At 43.6% G+C, this 18,989-nt stretch overlaps 1 protein-coding gene across 2 annotated transcripts in view; it reads left to right on the top strand.

Moving 5' to 3' along the window:
• itprid1 (ITPR interacting domain containing 1) overlaps positions 1-18,989 on the top strand; it is a 163,385-nt gene that overhangs the window by 56,580 nt on the left and 87,816 nt on the right. For both annotated transcript variants that reach the window (XM_063034430.1, XM_063034350.1), the window contains one exon: positions 5,955-6,035. In XM_063034430.1, the coding sequence (XP_062890500.1) occupies positions 5,955-6,035 (81 nt within the window). The remainder of the gene's footprint in view (positions 1-5,954; positions 6,036-18,989) is intronic.

Below are 18,989 nucleotides of genomic sequence, written 5' to 3'. Positions count from 1 at the left end.
CTGTCGCCCATGCTTACATCTCTTCTGAAGGATAGAGGTACTTGCTGAACGAGTCCTCTGTCGCCCATGCTTACATCTCTTCTGTAGGATAGAGGTACTTGCTGAACGAGTCCTCTGTCGCCCATGCTTACATCTCTTCTGTAGGATAGAGGTACTTGCTGAACGAGTCCTCTGTCGCCCATGCTTACATCTCTTCTGTAGGATAGAGGTACTTGCTGAACGAGTCCCTCTGTCGCCCATGCTTACATCTCTTCTGAAGGATAGAGGTACTTGCTGAACGAGTCCTCTGTCGCCCATGCTTACATCTCTTCTGTAGGATAGAGGTACTTGCTGAACGAGTCCCTCTGTCGCCCATGCTTACATCTCTTCTGTAGGATAGAGGTACTTGCTGAACGAGTCCTCTGTCGCCCATGCTTACATCTCTTCTGTAGGATAGAGGTGCTTGCTGAACGAGTCCTCTGTCGCCCATGCTTACATCTCTTCTGTAGGATAGAGGTACTTGCTGAACGAGTCCTCTGTCGCCCATGCTTACATCTCTTCTGTAGGATAGAGGTGCTTGCTGAACGAGTCCTCTGTCGCCCATGCTTACATCTCTTCTGTAGGATAGAGGTACTTGCTGAACGAGTCCTCTGTCGCCCATGCTTACATCTCTTCTGTAGGATAGAGGTACTTGCTGAACGAGTCCCTCTGTCGCCCATGCTTACATCTCTTCTGTCAAAGGGTAGGAGGGAGTTGAGAGTACCAGAGGCAAACTAGGAAACAATGTTGACTTGAAGGTGTACGTTCACAGAGCTTCACAAGTCTGGACAAATATGTTGGGGGCACAATTGCAATATAATTTCTATACCTACTAGGTCCAGGTCCAAAATCAGTGCTACGATATAAATGATGGTAGTGGGCTGGAATGTGCACTGCACAATGTTGGTTCCAGCACTACTGAGCTGGCACAGTGTGGTTTCTGTGCCTACATCAGGACCCTTTGGTTAAGTTGGATGATAAAGCACAGAACATAGAAAAAAACAGAACAAGAACTAGCTCTTTGGTCCACACTGTGGTGTCGAACCAATCAAATTAGAAATCAAATGGCTAACTAAACTGTTCTCCTCTATCTACACAATGCCCATATCCTTCCATATTCCTGATATTCATGTGTCTATATAATCATTCCTTAAAAGTCTCCAATGTTTCTGCTCTGCCACCACCCCAGACAGCACATTCCAGGCACCCGCCACTCTGCATAAAAAAACAAGCTCCTCATACCTCCTTGGGAAAAGATATTGCCTGTCTACTATATCTATGCCTCTCATAAGCTTATAAATATCCATTCGATCCCCCTGAGCCTCCACCACTCCAGAGAAGACAATCCATGTTTGTCCACTTCTTGTTACAGCATATGCCCTTTGAAACCAGGCAACATTCTGGTAAGCTTTTCTGCACCCTCTCCAAAGCCTCACATTCTTCCTGTAATAGGGTGACCAAAACTGTATGCAAAATTTCAGATGCAGCCTAACTAGAGTTTTATAAAGCTGCAGTATAATGTCCTGAATTTTGATCTCAATGCCTCGACTAATAAAGGCAAACATGTCATATGCCTTCCGAACCACCCTATCAATCTGTATAGCCACTTTCAGGAAGTTATCAACTTGGACCGCAAAATCCCTCTGCTCACTTTTGATCTACCAAGATGCAGCACTTCACATTTGGCCAGGTTAAATCATCTGCCATTTCTCTGTCCTCATTTGCAATTAATCTATATCCCCATGTATTCTTTGCCAGTCTTCTACACTATCCACAACATGAACAGTCTTCATGTCATCTGTAAACTTCCTAACCCGCTCATCTACATTTTCATCCAAGTCATTTATATATATCATTAACAGCAGAGGTCCCAGTACAGATCCTTATGAACACCACTAATGACAGACCTCCAGCTAGACTAAGTCCCTTCAACCATTACAGTCTGTCTTCTATGGGCAAGCCAGTTCTGAATCCGAATGGCCAAATCACTATGTATCGCTTGTCAAACGCCTTGCTAAAACCCTGTAAACAACATCCACAGCTCTACCTTCATCAATCACACTCATCACCTCATCAAAAAAAGTCCATCAAATTAGTAGGACAGAACTTGCCCCGCACAAATCTATGCTGGCTCTCCCGAATTAGTTCATGGTTTTACAAATGCTCATAAATCTTATCCCTAAGAATTTTCTCCATTAGCTTCCCTTCTACTGACGTAAGACTCGCCAGTCTTTAGTTCCCAGAATTATCCCTGTTTCCCTTCTTGAATAATGGGACAACATTAGCAACTCACCAGATCTCTGGGACCTCACCTGTGGCTAGCAGAGGGCACAAGTCAAGGCCCCAGTCTCATCTCTTGCCGCTCTCAATAACCTGGAGCATTTCCTATCAAGTCCTGGGTACATCACTTTAATGCTCTTTAAGAGGTTCAACACTACCTCTTCCTTTACCTTGAAATGCCCTAGACTATCAATACGCTCCTTACTGATCTCCTTATCCTCCATGTCCTTCTCCTTGGTAAATACTGATGTACAGCATTCATGAAGGACCTCGCTCACATCCTCCACTTCCAAACAGATGTTCTCCCCTTTATCCTTGAGTCGTCCTACCCTCTCCCTAGTTACCTTCTTGCTCTTGATGTATGTGTAGAATGCCTTGGGATTCTCGTTAATCCTACTTGCCATGGACCTTTCTTGGCCTCTGCTGGCTTTCCTAATTACCTTCTTCAGTTCATTTCTTGCTTCTTTTTTAATCCTCAAGGGCTGTGCCTGATTCTAGCTCTGTATGATGATTGGAGGTAACATCCTTTTACTCTTCAGAAAATTATTTGGCATGTAGCTTCTGTAAACATTATTTAAAGAAAACCTCTCCTTCATTAAGATAAACTTCAGGCTGCCAGCATGGTTTCAACATTCTTTAAAACCTAGTTTTTTTTAGTTATTTTGCATAATCTTTCGCTTATAATGAGATCAACATATCCTCCTCCTTTGAACTATCCCACTCTGTCATGTGCAAAACAACAAAACCCCAGAATATTGAGCTGCCAGTTCTGCCCCTCCTACAAGCAAGTCTCACTAACGGCTACAATGTCATTATTCCAGGTGTTGATCCATGCCTGAGCACATCTGCCTTTCCTACGATACTTCTTACATTGAAATTCATGCTGTTCAGGACTCTAGGTGCACCGTACTCAACCTTATGATTCCTGACTTTGCCTGAGCTCTTACCAACATCTGTCTCCACAACCTCTCTACTATCTGTTCTGCCACTCTGGTTCCCGTCTCCCTGCAACTCTAGTTTAAACCCCACTGTACAGCATTAACAAAGTACACCTCCCTTATCATTGAAAGCCAATCTGATATGTGTAGGTTTGTAGTTGTAATGTGTCAGTAGGCTTGATGTTGGAAGGGTTCATGGTCTCAATCAGTTTTAAATCTTGCAGAGTGGAGCTGATGAAAGGAGTTGTACAAATTGATCGCACAATTCAAGGGAAAGTATGTTTTTTTCAGAAGTCATTGTTGGCAACTAAGGTGTCATTCATGAAGAAGTAAAGATTTTGTTTAGAATAGGAAAACCATTTATTCATTGATTCAGTGTAGATGATACTGCAAAACAGAACGTGAGGATAATTTATACATCATTTGGATTGTCACAGGTGATTATTGGTGTACCACATTGGTGTAAGGATTGTGTTGTGGATAAGGTCACTTGTTTTGCATTGGTGACTGATTTTGTAGATCCCCTATGAAAGTAATTTCTTACTTGGGTGTCCCATATGGCCACTCTCCACATCTTCCACTCAGCTGGGAGAAAGGGGCTATAGTTGCTGAGCAGGGATATCAACTTCCTCTGGCCCTTCTTCAACTTGCTGCTCTCCAGACAAAACCTCATTTCCCAAAAGCCTCTTGGACTCCTTGCAATTCTTTCTCCAGGATTGGCTGCTCTCTTTGATTGGCCAAGTTCTGCAGATCATAATAAAGCTTTCACAACTGCTTTGCAAGTACTGCAAGGTGCCCATGGGCAGATGTACTGGAAACCTACTGTGATCCTCATACGTTAGGATATGTCTCCTTAGCATCCGCATTCAGCTGCAGTATTTGGAGAGCAAGCTGATGTGAGAAGCCATGGAAGTGGAGGGTAGCCTTTCTTCCTCAGGATCTATCCATCAAGTAGTGCCAGCAGCTGTAAACTTCCAGCAGTACTGACTCCTTCAGGATTTATGAACATGATGAATGTCTGGAATTCTCAACCCCAAAAATCTGTGATTGCTACACAATTATGTGCATTCAGGGGGAAAATAGATTTAAGTCCCTATCCCTCTATCTTCCCTATATTCAGGTGCATATCTAAACATCTCTTAAACGTCTCTGATGTATTTGTCTCTACAACCATACAAGGCTGCACATTCCAGATGTCCACTACTCTCTGAGTAATAAACATACCCCCACATCCCCTTTGAACCAAACCCCTCTCACCTTCAATGCATGCCCTCTACCACTAGACATTTCAAGCCTTGGAAAAAGATGCTGCCTGTCTACTCTATCTATGCCTCTCCTAATCTTATGAACATCTATTAGGTCTCCCCTCAGCCTCTGCCAGTCTAGAGAAACCAACCCAAGTTTGTCCAGCCTTCCATGATAGCAGAAAGGTGAAGCTGAGCATCAGATCTGCCATCTTGTGAAATGGCAGAACAGGTTTAAAGGAACTTTAATGAAAACTTCACTTTAAATTATACTAAAAAATCTGGATATAGTGGATGGGGAAAAATAGTTTCCATTGGCAGAAAATCCTTAATAAGAGACACAGACTGAAAACTTACAAAAAGCCAGCAATGAGATGAGGAATCAATTCCATAAGTTGTTAGTCAGAACATGTGTAGAAAGGGTAATAGAATCAAATAATAAGTTTCAAAATTCCTTTAAAGGAAAAAAATGCAAGGTAATGGTCTACATAAGAGCATAAGAAATAGGAGCAGGAGTAGGCCATCTGGCTCGTCGAACCTGCTCCACCATTTAATAAGATCATGGTTGATCTGGCCATGGATTCATCTCCACCTACCTGCCTTTTCCCCATAACCCTTAATTCCCCTACTATGCAAAAATTTATCCAACCTTGTCTTAGATATATTTACTGAGGTAGCCTCCACTGTTTCATTGGGCAGAGAATTCCACAAATTCACCAGGGAAAAGCAGTTCCTCCTCATGTCCATCCTAAATTTACTCCCCTGAACTTTGAGGCTATGTCCCCTAGTTATAGTCTCTATCCAGTGGAAACAACTTTCCTGCCTCTATCTTAGCTATCCCTTTCATAATTGCATATGTTTCTATAAGATCTTCTCTCATTCTTCTGAATTCCAGGTGACTCAATCTCTTCTCATAGTCTAACCCCTCATCTCTGGAATCAACCTGATGAACCTTCTCTGCACTGCCTCCAAAGCCAGTATATCATTCCTTAAGAAAAGAGACCAGAACTGCACGCAGTACTCCAGGCGCCAGTACTCTGTACACTTGCAGTACAACCTCCCTGCCCTTAAATTCAATCACTCTAGCAGTGAAGGACAACATTCAATTTGCCTTCTTGATAGCCGACTGCACCTGCAAACCAACCTTTTGCGATTCATGCACAAGCACTCCTAAGTCCTTCTGTACAGCAGCATGCTGTAATTTTTACCATTTAAATAATTTTTACCATTCTATTTTTCCTTCCAAATTGGATGACCTCTCATTTACCAACATTATACTTCATCTGCCAGACCCTTGCCCACTCTCTTAACCTATCTATATCTCTCTGTAGACGCTATGTACCCTCTGCACAATTTGCTTTTCCACTCAATCTAGACCCGTTCTTTCAAAAGGAACACAGGGATGCTGAATCTTTTTGGACTCTAGAATTCTGTAATCCTTTAAAAAAAATAACTAGTTTGTGTTAACCAATAGTGCCTTCCACTCTGAAAAACATCCACCGACAAGAATGAACAGTCTAGCTTCAATGACCTCCTTGAACATTGGACCCAAAAGGTGAGTTATTCTAAGGCAGCACAGTGCTAAGATAATACAAATTTGGTATCACCAGTCATGAAATGAAATGTAACATCTTTATTGTCATTGCATAGTGCAATTTGTCATGCACCAATACAGCGAAAATGAGTTTGCAACTCTCATACTCATGAAGATTGCCATATAAGTATTTTAAATAGCGGGGAGTTGTGGGGGGGTGATTTTGATCTAAAATATATTAGTTCACTTTAATATAACTGCCGGGGGCTAGGTTAGCCAGCAACAAAGAAACCTATGATTTCAGTGGTGAAGTTCGGTTTACAAATGAGTGGTGAAGGGTGTGCTTTGGGGTCTGGAAACTACCTGCTTTCTTGTTTACTAAGCTGCAGTAGTATAGTCCCAGTCCTCTGAAGGTAGCCATGGAACAGCTCACAGGTTCTAACCTGAAATGGCAATTGTGCTCCTTTCTTAGAGTCTAACACACAACTTTCCAAAGGGGCTCATTTCTCGAAACCGACCAGTGTTCCGGGCCCTCAGTACTAAGGCACCTACAGGCTGAGCTTGGTTGCAAATGATTCAGGCATATCTCTGGAATTCAAAGGCACAGCACGATAACTGTAGAGGATGGAGATGCACTTGCAGCATCTCCCATTTGCTGCTGAATTGCCATCTGGGTGTGGCTCACTATAGAGTTTTGACCTAATATGCTGGTTGTGGGATCTCATTCCCCGTATATTTCAAGCTGCTTCTGCAAGTAGTTCCACCTTTCAGCTTCACCAGAATCAGGTTTAATATCACTGCCATACTGTATGTCGTGAAATTTGTTGTTTTCTGGTAGCAGTACACTGCAATATATAATAAAAATATAAATTACAGTAAGACATATATCTAAAACAAATTAAATTTAAAAAGTAGTGAAAAAAGTGAGCAGAAAAAGTAAAAACAAAACAGTGAAGTATTGTACATTCAGAAATTTGATAGTAGAGGAAGGCAACCAATGTGAGAGGTCATTCATTGGTGACCATAGTATGAGGTTTAAAAAGAGCTTAGTTACTTTTCAGCAGGCAGCAATCAGTACGGGACCAATAAAAAGAAAGGGGGTGTAAACCGAGCGGCCATTGTTGGAGTGGGGTATTGTTAGAGTGTTTCAAATTTCTGGTTCATTAGGATCTCTTCTGGGGAAGGTATGACCCATACAAAAATGACAAGTTACACATCTGAGCAACACACATCAAAGTTGCTGGTGAACGCAGCAGGCCAGGCAGCATCTCTAGGAAGAGGTGCAGTCGACGTTTCAGGCCGAGACCCTTCGTCAGGACTAACTGAAGGAAGAGTTAGTAAGAGATTTGAAAGTTGGAGGGGGAGGGGGAGATCCAAAATGATAGGAGAAGACAGGAGGGGGAGGGATGGAGCCAAGAGCTGGACAGGTGATAGGCAAAAGGGATACCAGAGGATCATGGGACAGGAGGTCCGGGAAGAAAGACAAGGGGGGGGGGAACCCAGAGGGTGGGCAAGGGGTATATTCAGAGGGACAGAGGGAGAAAAAGGAGAGTGAAAGAAAGAATGTGTGTATAAAAATAAGTAACAGATGGGGTATGAGGGAGAGGTGGGGCATTAGCGGAAGTTAGAGAAGTCGATGTTCATGCCATCAGGTTGGAGGCTACCCGGACGGAATATAAGGTGTTGTTCCTCCAACCTGAGTGTGGCTTCACCTTTACAGTTAAGGAGGCCGTGGATAGACATGTCAGAATGGGAATGGGATGTGGAATTAAAATGTGTGGCCACTGGGAGATCCTGCTTTCTCTGGCGGACAGAGCGTAGGTGTTCAGCAAAACAGTCCCCCAGTCTGCGTCGGGTCTCACCAATATATAAAAGGCCACATCGGGAGTACCGGACGCAGTATATCACCCCAGCCAACTCACAAGTGAAGTGTCGCCTCACCTGGAAGGACTGTTTGGGGTCCTGAATGGTGGTAAGGGAGGAAGTGTAAGGGCATGTGTAGCACTTGTTCCGCTTACATGGATAAGTGCCAGGAGGGAGATCAGTGGGGAGGGATTGGGGGGGACGAATGGACAAGTTACACATCTGTGTGGCTAAGTATGCAAGTTTTCTAACGACACCACTGTTGTGGGTTGCATCAAAGGGGGAGGGGGATGAATCAGCGTACAAGAGGGAGATTAAAACTTGGCTGAGTGGTGTAATAACAACAACCTTTCACTCAATGTCAATAAGACCAAGGAACTGATTGTAGACTTCAGGAGAGGGTAACCAGAGGTCCATAAGCCAGTGATAGTCATAGTCATACTTTATTGATACAGGGGGAAATTGGTTTTCGCTACAGTTGCACCATAAATAATAAATAGTAATAGAACCATAAATAGTTAAATAGTAATATGTAAATTATGCCAGTAAATTATGAAATAAGTCCAGGACCAGCCTATTGGCTCAGGGTGTCTGACCCTCCAAGGGAGGAGTTGTAAAGTTTGATGGCCACAGGCAGGAATGACTTCCTATGACACTCTGTGTTGCATCTCGGTGGAATGAGTCTCTGGCTGAATGTACTCCTGTGCCCACCCAGTACATTATGTAGTGGATGGGAGACATTGACCAAGATGGCATGCAACTTAGACAGCATCCTCTTTTCAGACACCACCGTGAGAGAGTCCAGTTCCATCCCCACAACATCACTGGCCTTACGAATGAGTTTGTTGATTCTGTTGGTGTCTGCCACCCTCAGCCTGCTGCCCCAGCACACAACAGCAAACATGATAGCACTGGCCACCACAGACTCGTAAAACATCCTCAGCATCGTCATCAGAGGATCAGAGATGGAGAGGGTCAGTAACTTTAAATTCCTGTCATATAACCATTATTGGTTACAAACACCCATCATATAAATATTATTGTGACAAAAGCACGGCAGTGCCTCTACTTCCTCAGGAGTTTGTGGAGGTTCGGCATTTCATTGAAAACTTTAGCTAACTTAGAAACATAGAAACATAGAAAATAGGTGCAGGAGTAGGCCATTCGGCCCTTCGAGCCTGCACCGCCATTTATTATGATCATGGCTGATCATCCAACTCAGAACCCAGCCTTCCCTCCATACCCCCTGACCCCTGTAGCCACAAGGGCCATATCTAACTTCCTTTTAAACATAGCTAATGAACTGGCCTCAACAGTTTGCTGTGGCAGAGAATTCCACAGATTCACCACTCTCTGTGTGAAGAAGTTTTTCCTAACCTCGGTCCTAAAAGGCTTCCCCTCTATCCTCAAACTGTGACCCCTCGTTCTAGACCTCCCCAACATCGGGAACAATCTTCCTGCATCTAGCCTGTCCAATCCCTTTAGGATCTTATACGTTTCAATCAGATCCCCCCTCAATCTTCTAAATTCCAACGAGTACAAGCCCAGTTCATCCAGTCTTTCTTCATATGAAAGACCTGCCATCCCAGGAATCAATCTGGTGAACCTTCTTTGTACTCCCTCTATGGCAAAGATGTCTTTCCTCAGATTAGGGGACCAAAACTGCACACAATACTCCAGGTGTGGTCTCACCAAGGCCTTGTACAACTGCAGTAGTACCTCCCTGCTCCTGTACTCGAATCCTCTCGCTATAAATGCCAGCATACCGTTCGCCTTTTTCACCGCCTGCTGTACCTGCATGCCCACTTTCAATGACTGGTGTATAATGACACCCAGGTCTCGTTGCACCTCCCCTTTTCCTAATCGGCCACCATTCAGATAATAATCTGTTTTCCTATTTTTGCCACCAAAGTGGATAACTTCACATTTATCCACATTAAATTGCATCTGCCATGAGTTTGCCCACTCACCCAACCTATCCAAGTCACCCTGCATCCTCTTAGCATCCTCCTCACTGCTAACACTGCCACCCAGCTTCGTGTCATCCGCAAACTTGGAGATGCTGCATTTAATTCCCTCATCCAAGTCATTAATATATATTGTAAACAACTGGGGTCCCAGCACTGAGCCTTGCGGTACCCCACTAGTCACCGCCTGCCATTCTGAAAAGGTCCCGTTTATTCCCACTCTTTGCTTCCTGTCTGCTAACCAATTCTCCACCCACACCAATACCTTACCCCCAATACCGTGTGCTTTAAGTTTGCACACTAATCTCCTATGTGGGACCTTGTCAAAAGCCTTTTGAAAATCCAAATATACCACATCCACTGGTTCTCCCCTATCCACTCTACTAGTTACATCCTCAAAAAATTCTATGAGATTCGTCAGACATGATTTTCCTTTCACAAATCCATGCTGACTTTGTCCGATCATTTCACCGCTTTCCAAATGTGCTGTTATCACATCCTTGATAACTGACTCCAGCAGTTTCCCCACCACCGACGTTAGGCTAACCGGCCTATAATTCCCCGGTTTCTCTCTCCCTCCTTTTTTAAAAAGTGGGGTTACATTAGCCACCCTCCAATCCTCAGGAACTAGTCCAGAATCTAACGAGTTTTGAAAAATTATCACTAATGCATCCACTATTTCTTGGGCCACTTCCTTAAGCACTCTGGGATGCAGACCATCTGGCCCTGGGGATTTATCTGCCTTCAATCCCTTCAATTTACCTAACACCACTTCCCTACTAACATGTATTTCGCTCAGTTCCTCCATCTCACTGGACCCTCTGTCCCTTACTATTTCTGGAAGATTATTTATGTCCTCCTTAGTGAAGACAGAACCAAAGTAATTATTCAATTGGTCTGCCATGTCCTTGCTCCCCATAATCAATTCACCTGTTTCTGTTTGCAGGGGACCTGCATTTGTCTTTATCAGTCTTTTCCTTTTTACATATCTATAAAAGCTTTTACAGTCCGTTTTTATGTTCTCTGCCAGTTTTCTCTCATAATCTTTTTTCCCCTTCCTAATTAAGCCCTTTGTCCTCCTCTGCTGAACTCTGAATTTCTCCCAGTCCTCAGGTGAGCCACTTTCTCTGGCTAATTTGTATGCTACTTCTTTGGAATTGATACTATCCCTAATTTCTCTTGTCAGCCACGGGTGCACTACCTTCCTTGATTTATTCTTTTGCCAAACTGGGATGAACAATTGTTGTAGTTCATCCATGCAACCTTTAAATGCCTGCCATTGCATATCCACCGTCAATCCTTGAAGTGTCATTTGCCAGTCTATCTTAGCTAATTCATGTCTCATACCTTCAAAGTTACCCCTCTTTAAGTTCAGAACCTTTGTTTCTGAATTAACTACGTCACTCTCCATGTTAATGAAGAATTCCACCATATTATGGTCACTCTTACCCAAGGGGCCTCTCACGACAAGATCGCTAATTAACCCTTCCTCATTGCTCAAAACCCAGTCCAGAATAGCCTGCTCTCTAGTCGGTTCCTCGACATGTTGGTTCAAAAAACCATCCCGCATACATTCCAAGAAATCCTCTTCCTCAGCACCTTTACCAATTTGGTTCACCCAGTCTACATGTAGATTGAAGTCACCCATTATAACTGCTGTTCCTTTATTGCACACATTTCTAATTTCCTGTTTAATACCATCTCCGACCTCACTACTACTGTTAGGTGGCCTGTACACAACTCCCACCAGCGTCTTCTGCCCCTTAGTGTTACGCAGCTCTACCCATATCGATTCCACATCTTCCCGGCTTATGTCCTTCCTTTCTATTGCGTTAATCTCTTTTTTAACCAGCAACGCCACCCCACCTCCCCTTCCTTCGTGTCTATCCCTCCTGAATATTGAATATCCCTGAACGTTGAGCTCCCATCCCTGGTCACCCTGGAGCCATGTCTCTGTGATCCCAACTATATCATAATCATTAATAACAATCTGCACTTTCAATTCATCCACCTTATTACGAATGCTCCTTCTACAGATACGTGGTGGAAAGTGTGCTGATTGGCTGCATTACAGACTGGTATGGGAACACCAATGCCTTTGAGCAGCAAATCCTTCAAAAGGTCGTGGATTCGGCCACTACGGGTAAAGCCCTCCAACCATTGAGCACATCTACATGTAATGTTTGCCGTAGAAAAGCAGCATCCATCACCAAAGAGCCTCACCACCCAGGCCAGGCTCTTTCTCGCTGCTGCCATCAGGTAGAAGGTACAAGAGCCTCAGGACTCGCACCACCAGGTTCAAGAACAATAACTACCCCTCAGCCATCGGGCTCTTGAACAAAAATGGGGTAGCTACACTCATTTAAGGATTCTATTATATTGTTATTTCATGCTGGTTATTTATTGATGTCTGCATTTCCACAGTTTGTTTACAGTTAACAGTTTCTGATGTTTACAGTTTAGTTACTGTTCTATATACTTGCTAAGTATACCCACAGAAAATGAATCTCAGGGTCATATATGGTGACATGTATGTACTCTGATAATAATGAACATGAACCCAAGGGGGTCCAATATCCTTGCAGGCACACTTGCCAGAGCTGCTGAGGAGGGCTTAAACTAATCTAGTGGAGGGATGGGAATCAGAGTGATGGGACAGTTGGTGTACAAGCAGATTCAGTGAGGGCAGGCAGATGATAGGGAAAAATAGCAGTCAGTGGTATGAGTTGAAGTGTAACACCCCATTCTGCTGCCTTCTCCCCATAACCTTTCATGATCTGGCTTAAGAAGAATCTATCAACCTCCGCCTTAACTATACTCAATAACCTGGCCTCCATAGCCACCTGTGGTAATGAATTCCACAGATTCACCACCATCTGGCTAAAGAAATTCCTCCTCATCTCCATTCTAAATGGATGTTCCTCTATTCTGAGGGAGTGACCTCTGGTCTGAGACTCCTTCACTATAGAGGGCATCCTTTCCACATCCACACTATTGAGGCCTTTCAACATTCCATAGGTATCAATGAGATCCCCCCCTCATTCTTCTAAATTCCAGCGACTATAAATAGGGCCCAGAGCTGTCAAATGCTCCTCATATGATAAACCACTCCAGCAATCAGTTTCGTGAACCTTCTTTGAACCCTCTCCAGTGTCAGCACATCCTTTCTTAGATAATGGGCCCAAAACTGCTCACAATACTCCAAGTGTGGTTTAACCAGTGCCTTACAAATCCTCAGCATTACATCTTTGCTTTTATATTTTAGTCCTCTTGAATTGAATGCTGACATTACATTTGCCTTCCTCACCACCAGCACAACCTGCTAATTAATATTAGAGAATCCCTGCATGAGTTCCTCATGATTTTTAAATTTTCTGCCCATTTACAAAATAGTCCACTTCTTTATTCCTTCTGCCACTTCCCTACGTTATATCTAGCTGCCAATTCTTTGCCCATTTCCCCAACCTGTCTAAGTCTTTCTGCCGTCACTGTAAAAAGAAGTGGTCCCAATATCGACTATTGGGGCACAACTTTAGTCACTGGCAGCCAACTATTAAAGACCTCTATTATCCCATTTTTTTCTTGCTACCAGTCAGCCAATATTCTATCCATTGTAGTACCTTTCCTAGTGACTTATGGTATTCCACAATCTCAGAATTAGGACCGATTCCTTTTACGTTATATGTCAATGATTCGGATGACAGAATCAATGGCGTTGTGGTCAAATGTGCAGATGATATGATGATCGGTAGAGGGGCAGGTTGTGTTTAGGAAGCAGGGAAGCTGTAGAAGGACTTAGACAGATTAGGAGAATGGGCAAAGAAGTGGCAGATGGAATAGAGTGTTGGGAAGTGAGTGGTGATGCACTTTGAAGAAGGAATAAAAGGGGAGACTATTTTCTAAACAGAGAGAAAATTTTAAAAAACTGAGGTGCAAAGGTATTTCCTAAAGGTTAACTTGCAAGTTGAGTCGATGATGAGGAATGCAAATACAATGTTAACATTCATTTTGAGAGGACCAGAATATAAAAACAAGGATGTAATGCTGAGGCTTTATAAAGCACTGGTGAGGCCTCACTTGGAGTAATGTGAATAGTTTTGAGCCCCTTAACTTAGAAAGGATGAGCTGACATTGGAGAGAGTCCAAAAGATGTTCACAAGAGTGATCCCAGGAATGAAAGGTTTAACATATGAGGAGCATTTGATGGCTCTAGACCTCTACTCGCTGGAGTTTTGAAGAATGAGGGGGGTTTTATTGAAACCTTATCAAATGATGAAAGATTTGGATAGAGTAGATGTGGAGAAGATGCTTCCAATAGTTGGGAGTCTAGGACCAGAGGGAACAGGCTCAGAACTGAGGGACACAAATTTAGAACAGAGATGGGGAAAGATTTCTTTGGCCAAAGAGTGGTGAATATCTGGAATTCGTCACCACAGATAGCTGTTCAGCCCAAGTCATTGCGAGTTTGATAGGTTCTTGATTAATCAGGGTGCCTGATGTTACAGGCAGCAGATGAAAGAAGGGTGTTAAGAAGGATAATAAATCAGCTATGATGGAATGGTGGAGCCTACTGGATGGGCCAAGTGACCTAATTCTGCTCCTGGTCTTATGATCTTAAAGACTAAGAAGCTGTTCCTAAAACAGTGAGTGTGTTTTCTGTCTCCTGTACCTCCTCCTTGATGATAGCAATGAGAAGAGGGTATGTCCTGGGTGATGGGGGTCCTTAATAGAAACGTAGATGGATGCTGCCTTTTTGAGGCATTGCTTTTTGAAGATGCCCTCGATGCTGGTGAGCTGGCTGAGTTTACAACTTTCTGCAGGTTCTTCTGCTTCTGTTCTGTGGCCCTTCCATACCAGGTGGTCATGCAACCAGTTAGAATGCTCTCCATGGTGCACTTGTAGAAATTTGGTGATATACCAAGCCTCCTGAAACTCCTAATGAAATATAGCTGTGTCATGCCTTCTTTGCAATTGCATCAATATGTTGGGCCCAGGATAGATCTTCAGAGACGTTGACACCCAGGAGCTTGAAACTGCTCACCTTTTCCACTGCTGATCCCTCGATGAGGACTGTTGTGCGTTCACTCGACTTCCCCTTCCTGAAGTCCACAGTCAGTTCCTTGGTCTTACAGATGTTGAGTGAAAGGTTATTGTTGCGGTCCCAACTAGCTGATCTAGTTCACTCCTGTGCACCTCCTCACCAGGATTTGAAATTCTGCCAACAATAGTTGTGTTACTGGCAAACTTACAGATAGAGTTTGAGCAATGCATAGTCACACAGTCATGGGTGTAGAGAGAGTAGAACAGTGGGCTAAGCACACATTCTCGAGGTGCTCCAGTGTCGATTGCCAGCAAGAAGGAAATGTTATTTGTGACCTGCAATGACTGTTGTCTCCCGATGAGGAAAACAAGAATACAGTTACAGAGGGAGGTACAGATGATCAAGTTTTGGAGCTTGTTGATTCGTACTGAAGGTATGAATGCTGAGCTGTAATCAATAAACAACAGGTATTGCTATTGTCCAGGAGATCCAAATCCAGGTGGAGAGCCAGTGAGATATTGTGGCAACAGGGCAGATTGTAGAAGGTGCAGGTCCTTGCTTGGGCAGGGGCCAGTTCTGGCCAGGACCAATTTTTCAAAGCACTTCATCATCAAATTAGCACCTTATTTTTAATGTGCCTGATACTATCCCAGCATGCCTTTCTGCATTCTTCATTGAACCAGGATGATTCAATTCAAAATATACATGATTAAACTGGCGGAGTGAGAAATATATCAGGCCATGAATTTACAGATTGTGCTGATGATTATGTTGATGATTCAAGGTACTTCATGAATGTCCAAGTTTAAATTTCCAGTTGTTTTCTGAGTCTATCTCATTAAGCGCAATTGCAATGCCACACAACATGTTAGGGATCACTATTAGTATGAAGATGAGACTTGGTCTTCACAAGGGCTGTGCAGAGGTAGCATAATGGTTAGCACAATGCTCTACGATATAGGTGACCCAGGTTCAATTCCCGCCACTGTCTGTAAGTAGTTGGTACATTCTCCCTGTGTCTGTGTGGGTTCCCTCCAGATGCTCCTGTTTTGTCCCACAATCCAGAGATGTACCAGTTTGTAGGTTAGTTGGTCATTGTAAGTTGTCCCGTGATTAGGCTGGGGTTAAATTGGGGGTTGCTGAGTGGCGTGGCTCAAAGGGTCTATTCCGTGCAGTATCTCAATACATGAAAAATATACAATGTAATCATGTACAGAGGCATCTGCCATTTGTGAGGATGGATTCATTGTAAGGATGGTTCACACAGACTCATTGCTCATAAGGCTTCCCTCATTACCTGCTCTTCTTCCAGCTTGGTAGTTATATTCTTCAGGATTTATCCAGTTCAATCAGCGCTGATGCCTACCAAGTCAGTCTTGGTGATAAACATAGGAGATCCCACCCAGAATACATCCTGTGCTCATACTAAATGCTGTTCAGTTTGAAGGAGGACATGTTCCTCAGCAGACTGAGGATGAAGAGGATTTTTTCCTCATGTTTTATCTTTACAAGCTCTGGATTCAATATTGACAAATCGTGAACTGTTCCTTGCATGTGTATAAAACTGTATCAGCACTACCTTTAGTGAATCCAGCTTACGAGTAGGACAGAGTGTATCCAGGAGCTGTGAAGGAGAAATCTGAATCACTGTCTGGAGTGTATGATTCAATGGGTGTTTTTTTCATTTATACGAGGGACTGTTTTCCCAATTGGATACCAAATGTTTTTGAAGATGACTTTGCAAGTCAAATGGGAGAGGGAAGTACTTTGCATATGTGAATTCAGTGTTTAGGTTGGTGCTGGGTGAACTGTCTCAGTTTATCATTCATCTGTTTTTATCTAATGGTTATTAAGCAATAGCATTTTCTAAGGAAAATTAAGTCACCTGCATTGCTGTGAGTCAGAAGACCTGTAGCGACCAGTGCGAGTAATGACAATAGGCCTCTCAAGTCAAGTCAGTCAAATTTGTCATTTAACTACGTATATACATGTCTATGACATATATGACCATATAAAGTATATAGAAATGAGACAATGTTTCTTTGAACCAGGGTGTAAAACACAGTGTACACATAACACACACAACACACAATAACTAATGAAGGTAAGGATAAACTTTATAAACCATAACACCATCAGACTTAGGAGCAGAATTAGGCTATTTGGCCCATCAGGTCTACTCTGCCATTCAATCATGTCTAATCCTTTTTCTCTCCTCCTCAACCTTTCCCCATAACCTTTGATGTCATGGCCAATCAAGAACCTATCAATCTCCGCCTTAAAAGCACACAACAACCTGGCCTCCACAGCAGCCTGTAGTAACAAATTCCACAAATTCACCACCCTCCTGCTAACGAAGTTTCTCTGCATCTCAGTTTTAAATGCATGTCCCTCCATCTTGAGGCTGTGCCCTCTTCTCCTAGACTCCCCCAACATGGGAAACATCCTTTCCATATCTACTGTGTCTAGGCTTTTCAACATTCGAAAGGTTTCAATGAGGTTCCCCCGATCCTTCTAAATTTCAGCGTCAACACCTCCGTTAGCTGGGCTGTGCAGTCTTTCAGAACCAGACCTGGTATATTATCAGGCCCGGGTATTCCTCACCTCAGTTTCAGCCAGACAGAGTGTCTGCTCCTCTAGATGGAGGGGTGCCTTCCTCACCAGCACTTTGTTCTGTGCATCAAACAGGGTGTAAAAGACATTCAGCCTGTCGGGTGGTGAAGCATCCTGGTCACTGACGCACAGGGTAGACTTGTAGTCTGTAATCCTCTGAATTCCCTGCCACATGCGCCTCCTATCCCCTAGTATCACAGAAGTGGCTGTAAATCCTCTGAGAGGGCTCCTGTTCCACCATCCTGATGGAGTGGGAAAGCACAAGTTCTTGCTTCCCTGAGAGCCATCGCATCCCTCAATCTGAAGGCAGCATCACTATCCCTCAGCCATGCACAGACCTCTGCAGTAAGCCGTGGCTTCAGAGTTGCCCTCATCTGGATGTCTTTCATGACGGTAACATCCTCAGTTCACATCCCTTCATAGCTGGTCACAGGGTCCACATATTCCTTGACATTAACATGGTAGCCATAGGTAACAGCCTCCCTGAGTATTCTCCAGTTCGTATCTGGCCGAGTGGTCTCATAACAACCTCGCAATCCATGTCAGCATGACCAAGGAGCTGACTGTAGACTTCCGGAGAGGAAACCAGAGGTCCATGAGCCAGTCCTCATTGAAGGATCAGAGGTGGAGAGGGTCAGCAACTTTAAATTCCTGATAGTCACTATTTCAGAGAACCTGTCCTGGACCCAGCACGTAAGTGAAACTGTGAAGAAAGCACGGCAGCGCCTCTACTTCCTTTGGAGTCTGTAGAGATTTAGCATGACATCTAAAACATCAAGAAACTTCTGTAGTGGAGAGTGTAGTGGCTGTTGCATCACAGCCTGGTATGGAAACACCAATGCCTTTGAATGGAAGATCCTACAAAAGATAGTGGATTTGGCCCAGTACATCACGGGTAAACCCCTCCCAACCATTGGGCACATCTACTTGAAACACTGTCATGGGTAGGCAGCTTTAACATCAGAGATCCTCATTACCCAGGTCATCCTCTCTTCTCACCGCTGCCATCAGCTAGCAGGCACAAGAGCTTGCACCTTCAGGTCTTAAATAACAGCAGATAACTACACTCATTTGCCCCATCATTGATATGTTCCCAGAGCCAATGATCTCACTTTTAAGGATTCTATATCTCAATATCTCATGTTCTCGTTATTTATAGCCATTTAACCATGCAATGCAAATACCCATGTCAGGATGTTTGTTATTGACTATAGGTCAGTGTTTAACACCTTCATTCCTACAGCCCTGATTGAAAAGTTACAGAACCTGGGTCTCCACACCTCCCTCTGCAACTGGATCCTCAACTTCCTAACTGGAAGATCACAATCTGTGCAGATTGGAAATAACATCTCCACCTCACTGATAATCAACACTGGCTTGGCTCACTGCTCTACTTTCTCTACACACGTGACTCTGCGGCTAGGCATAGCTCAAATACCATCTATAAATTTGTTGATGATACAACTATTGTTGGCAGAATTTCAGATAGTG

Source organism: Mobula hypostoma, chromosome 1 (genome assembly GCF_963921235.1).
Source record: "Mobula hypostoma chromosome 1, sMobHyp1.1, whole genome shotgun sequence".
In the NCBI taxonomy this organism is placed as follows: Eukaryota; Metazoa; Chordata; class Chondrichthyes; order Myliobatiformes; family Myliobatidae; genus Mobula; species Mobula hypostoma.
Note: the sequence above shows the minus strand (reverse complement) of the source record. Positions and strands in the feature narration are given on the sequence as shown.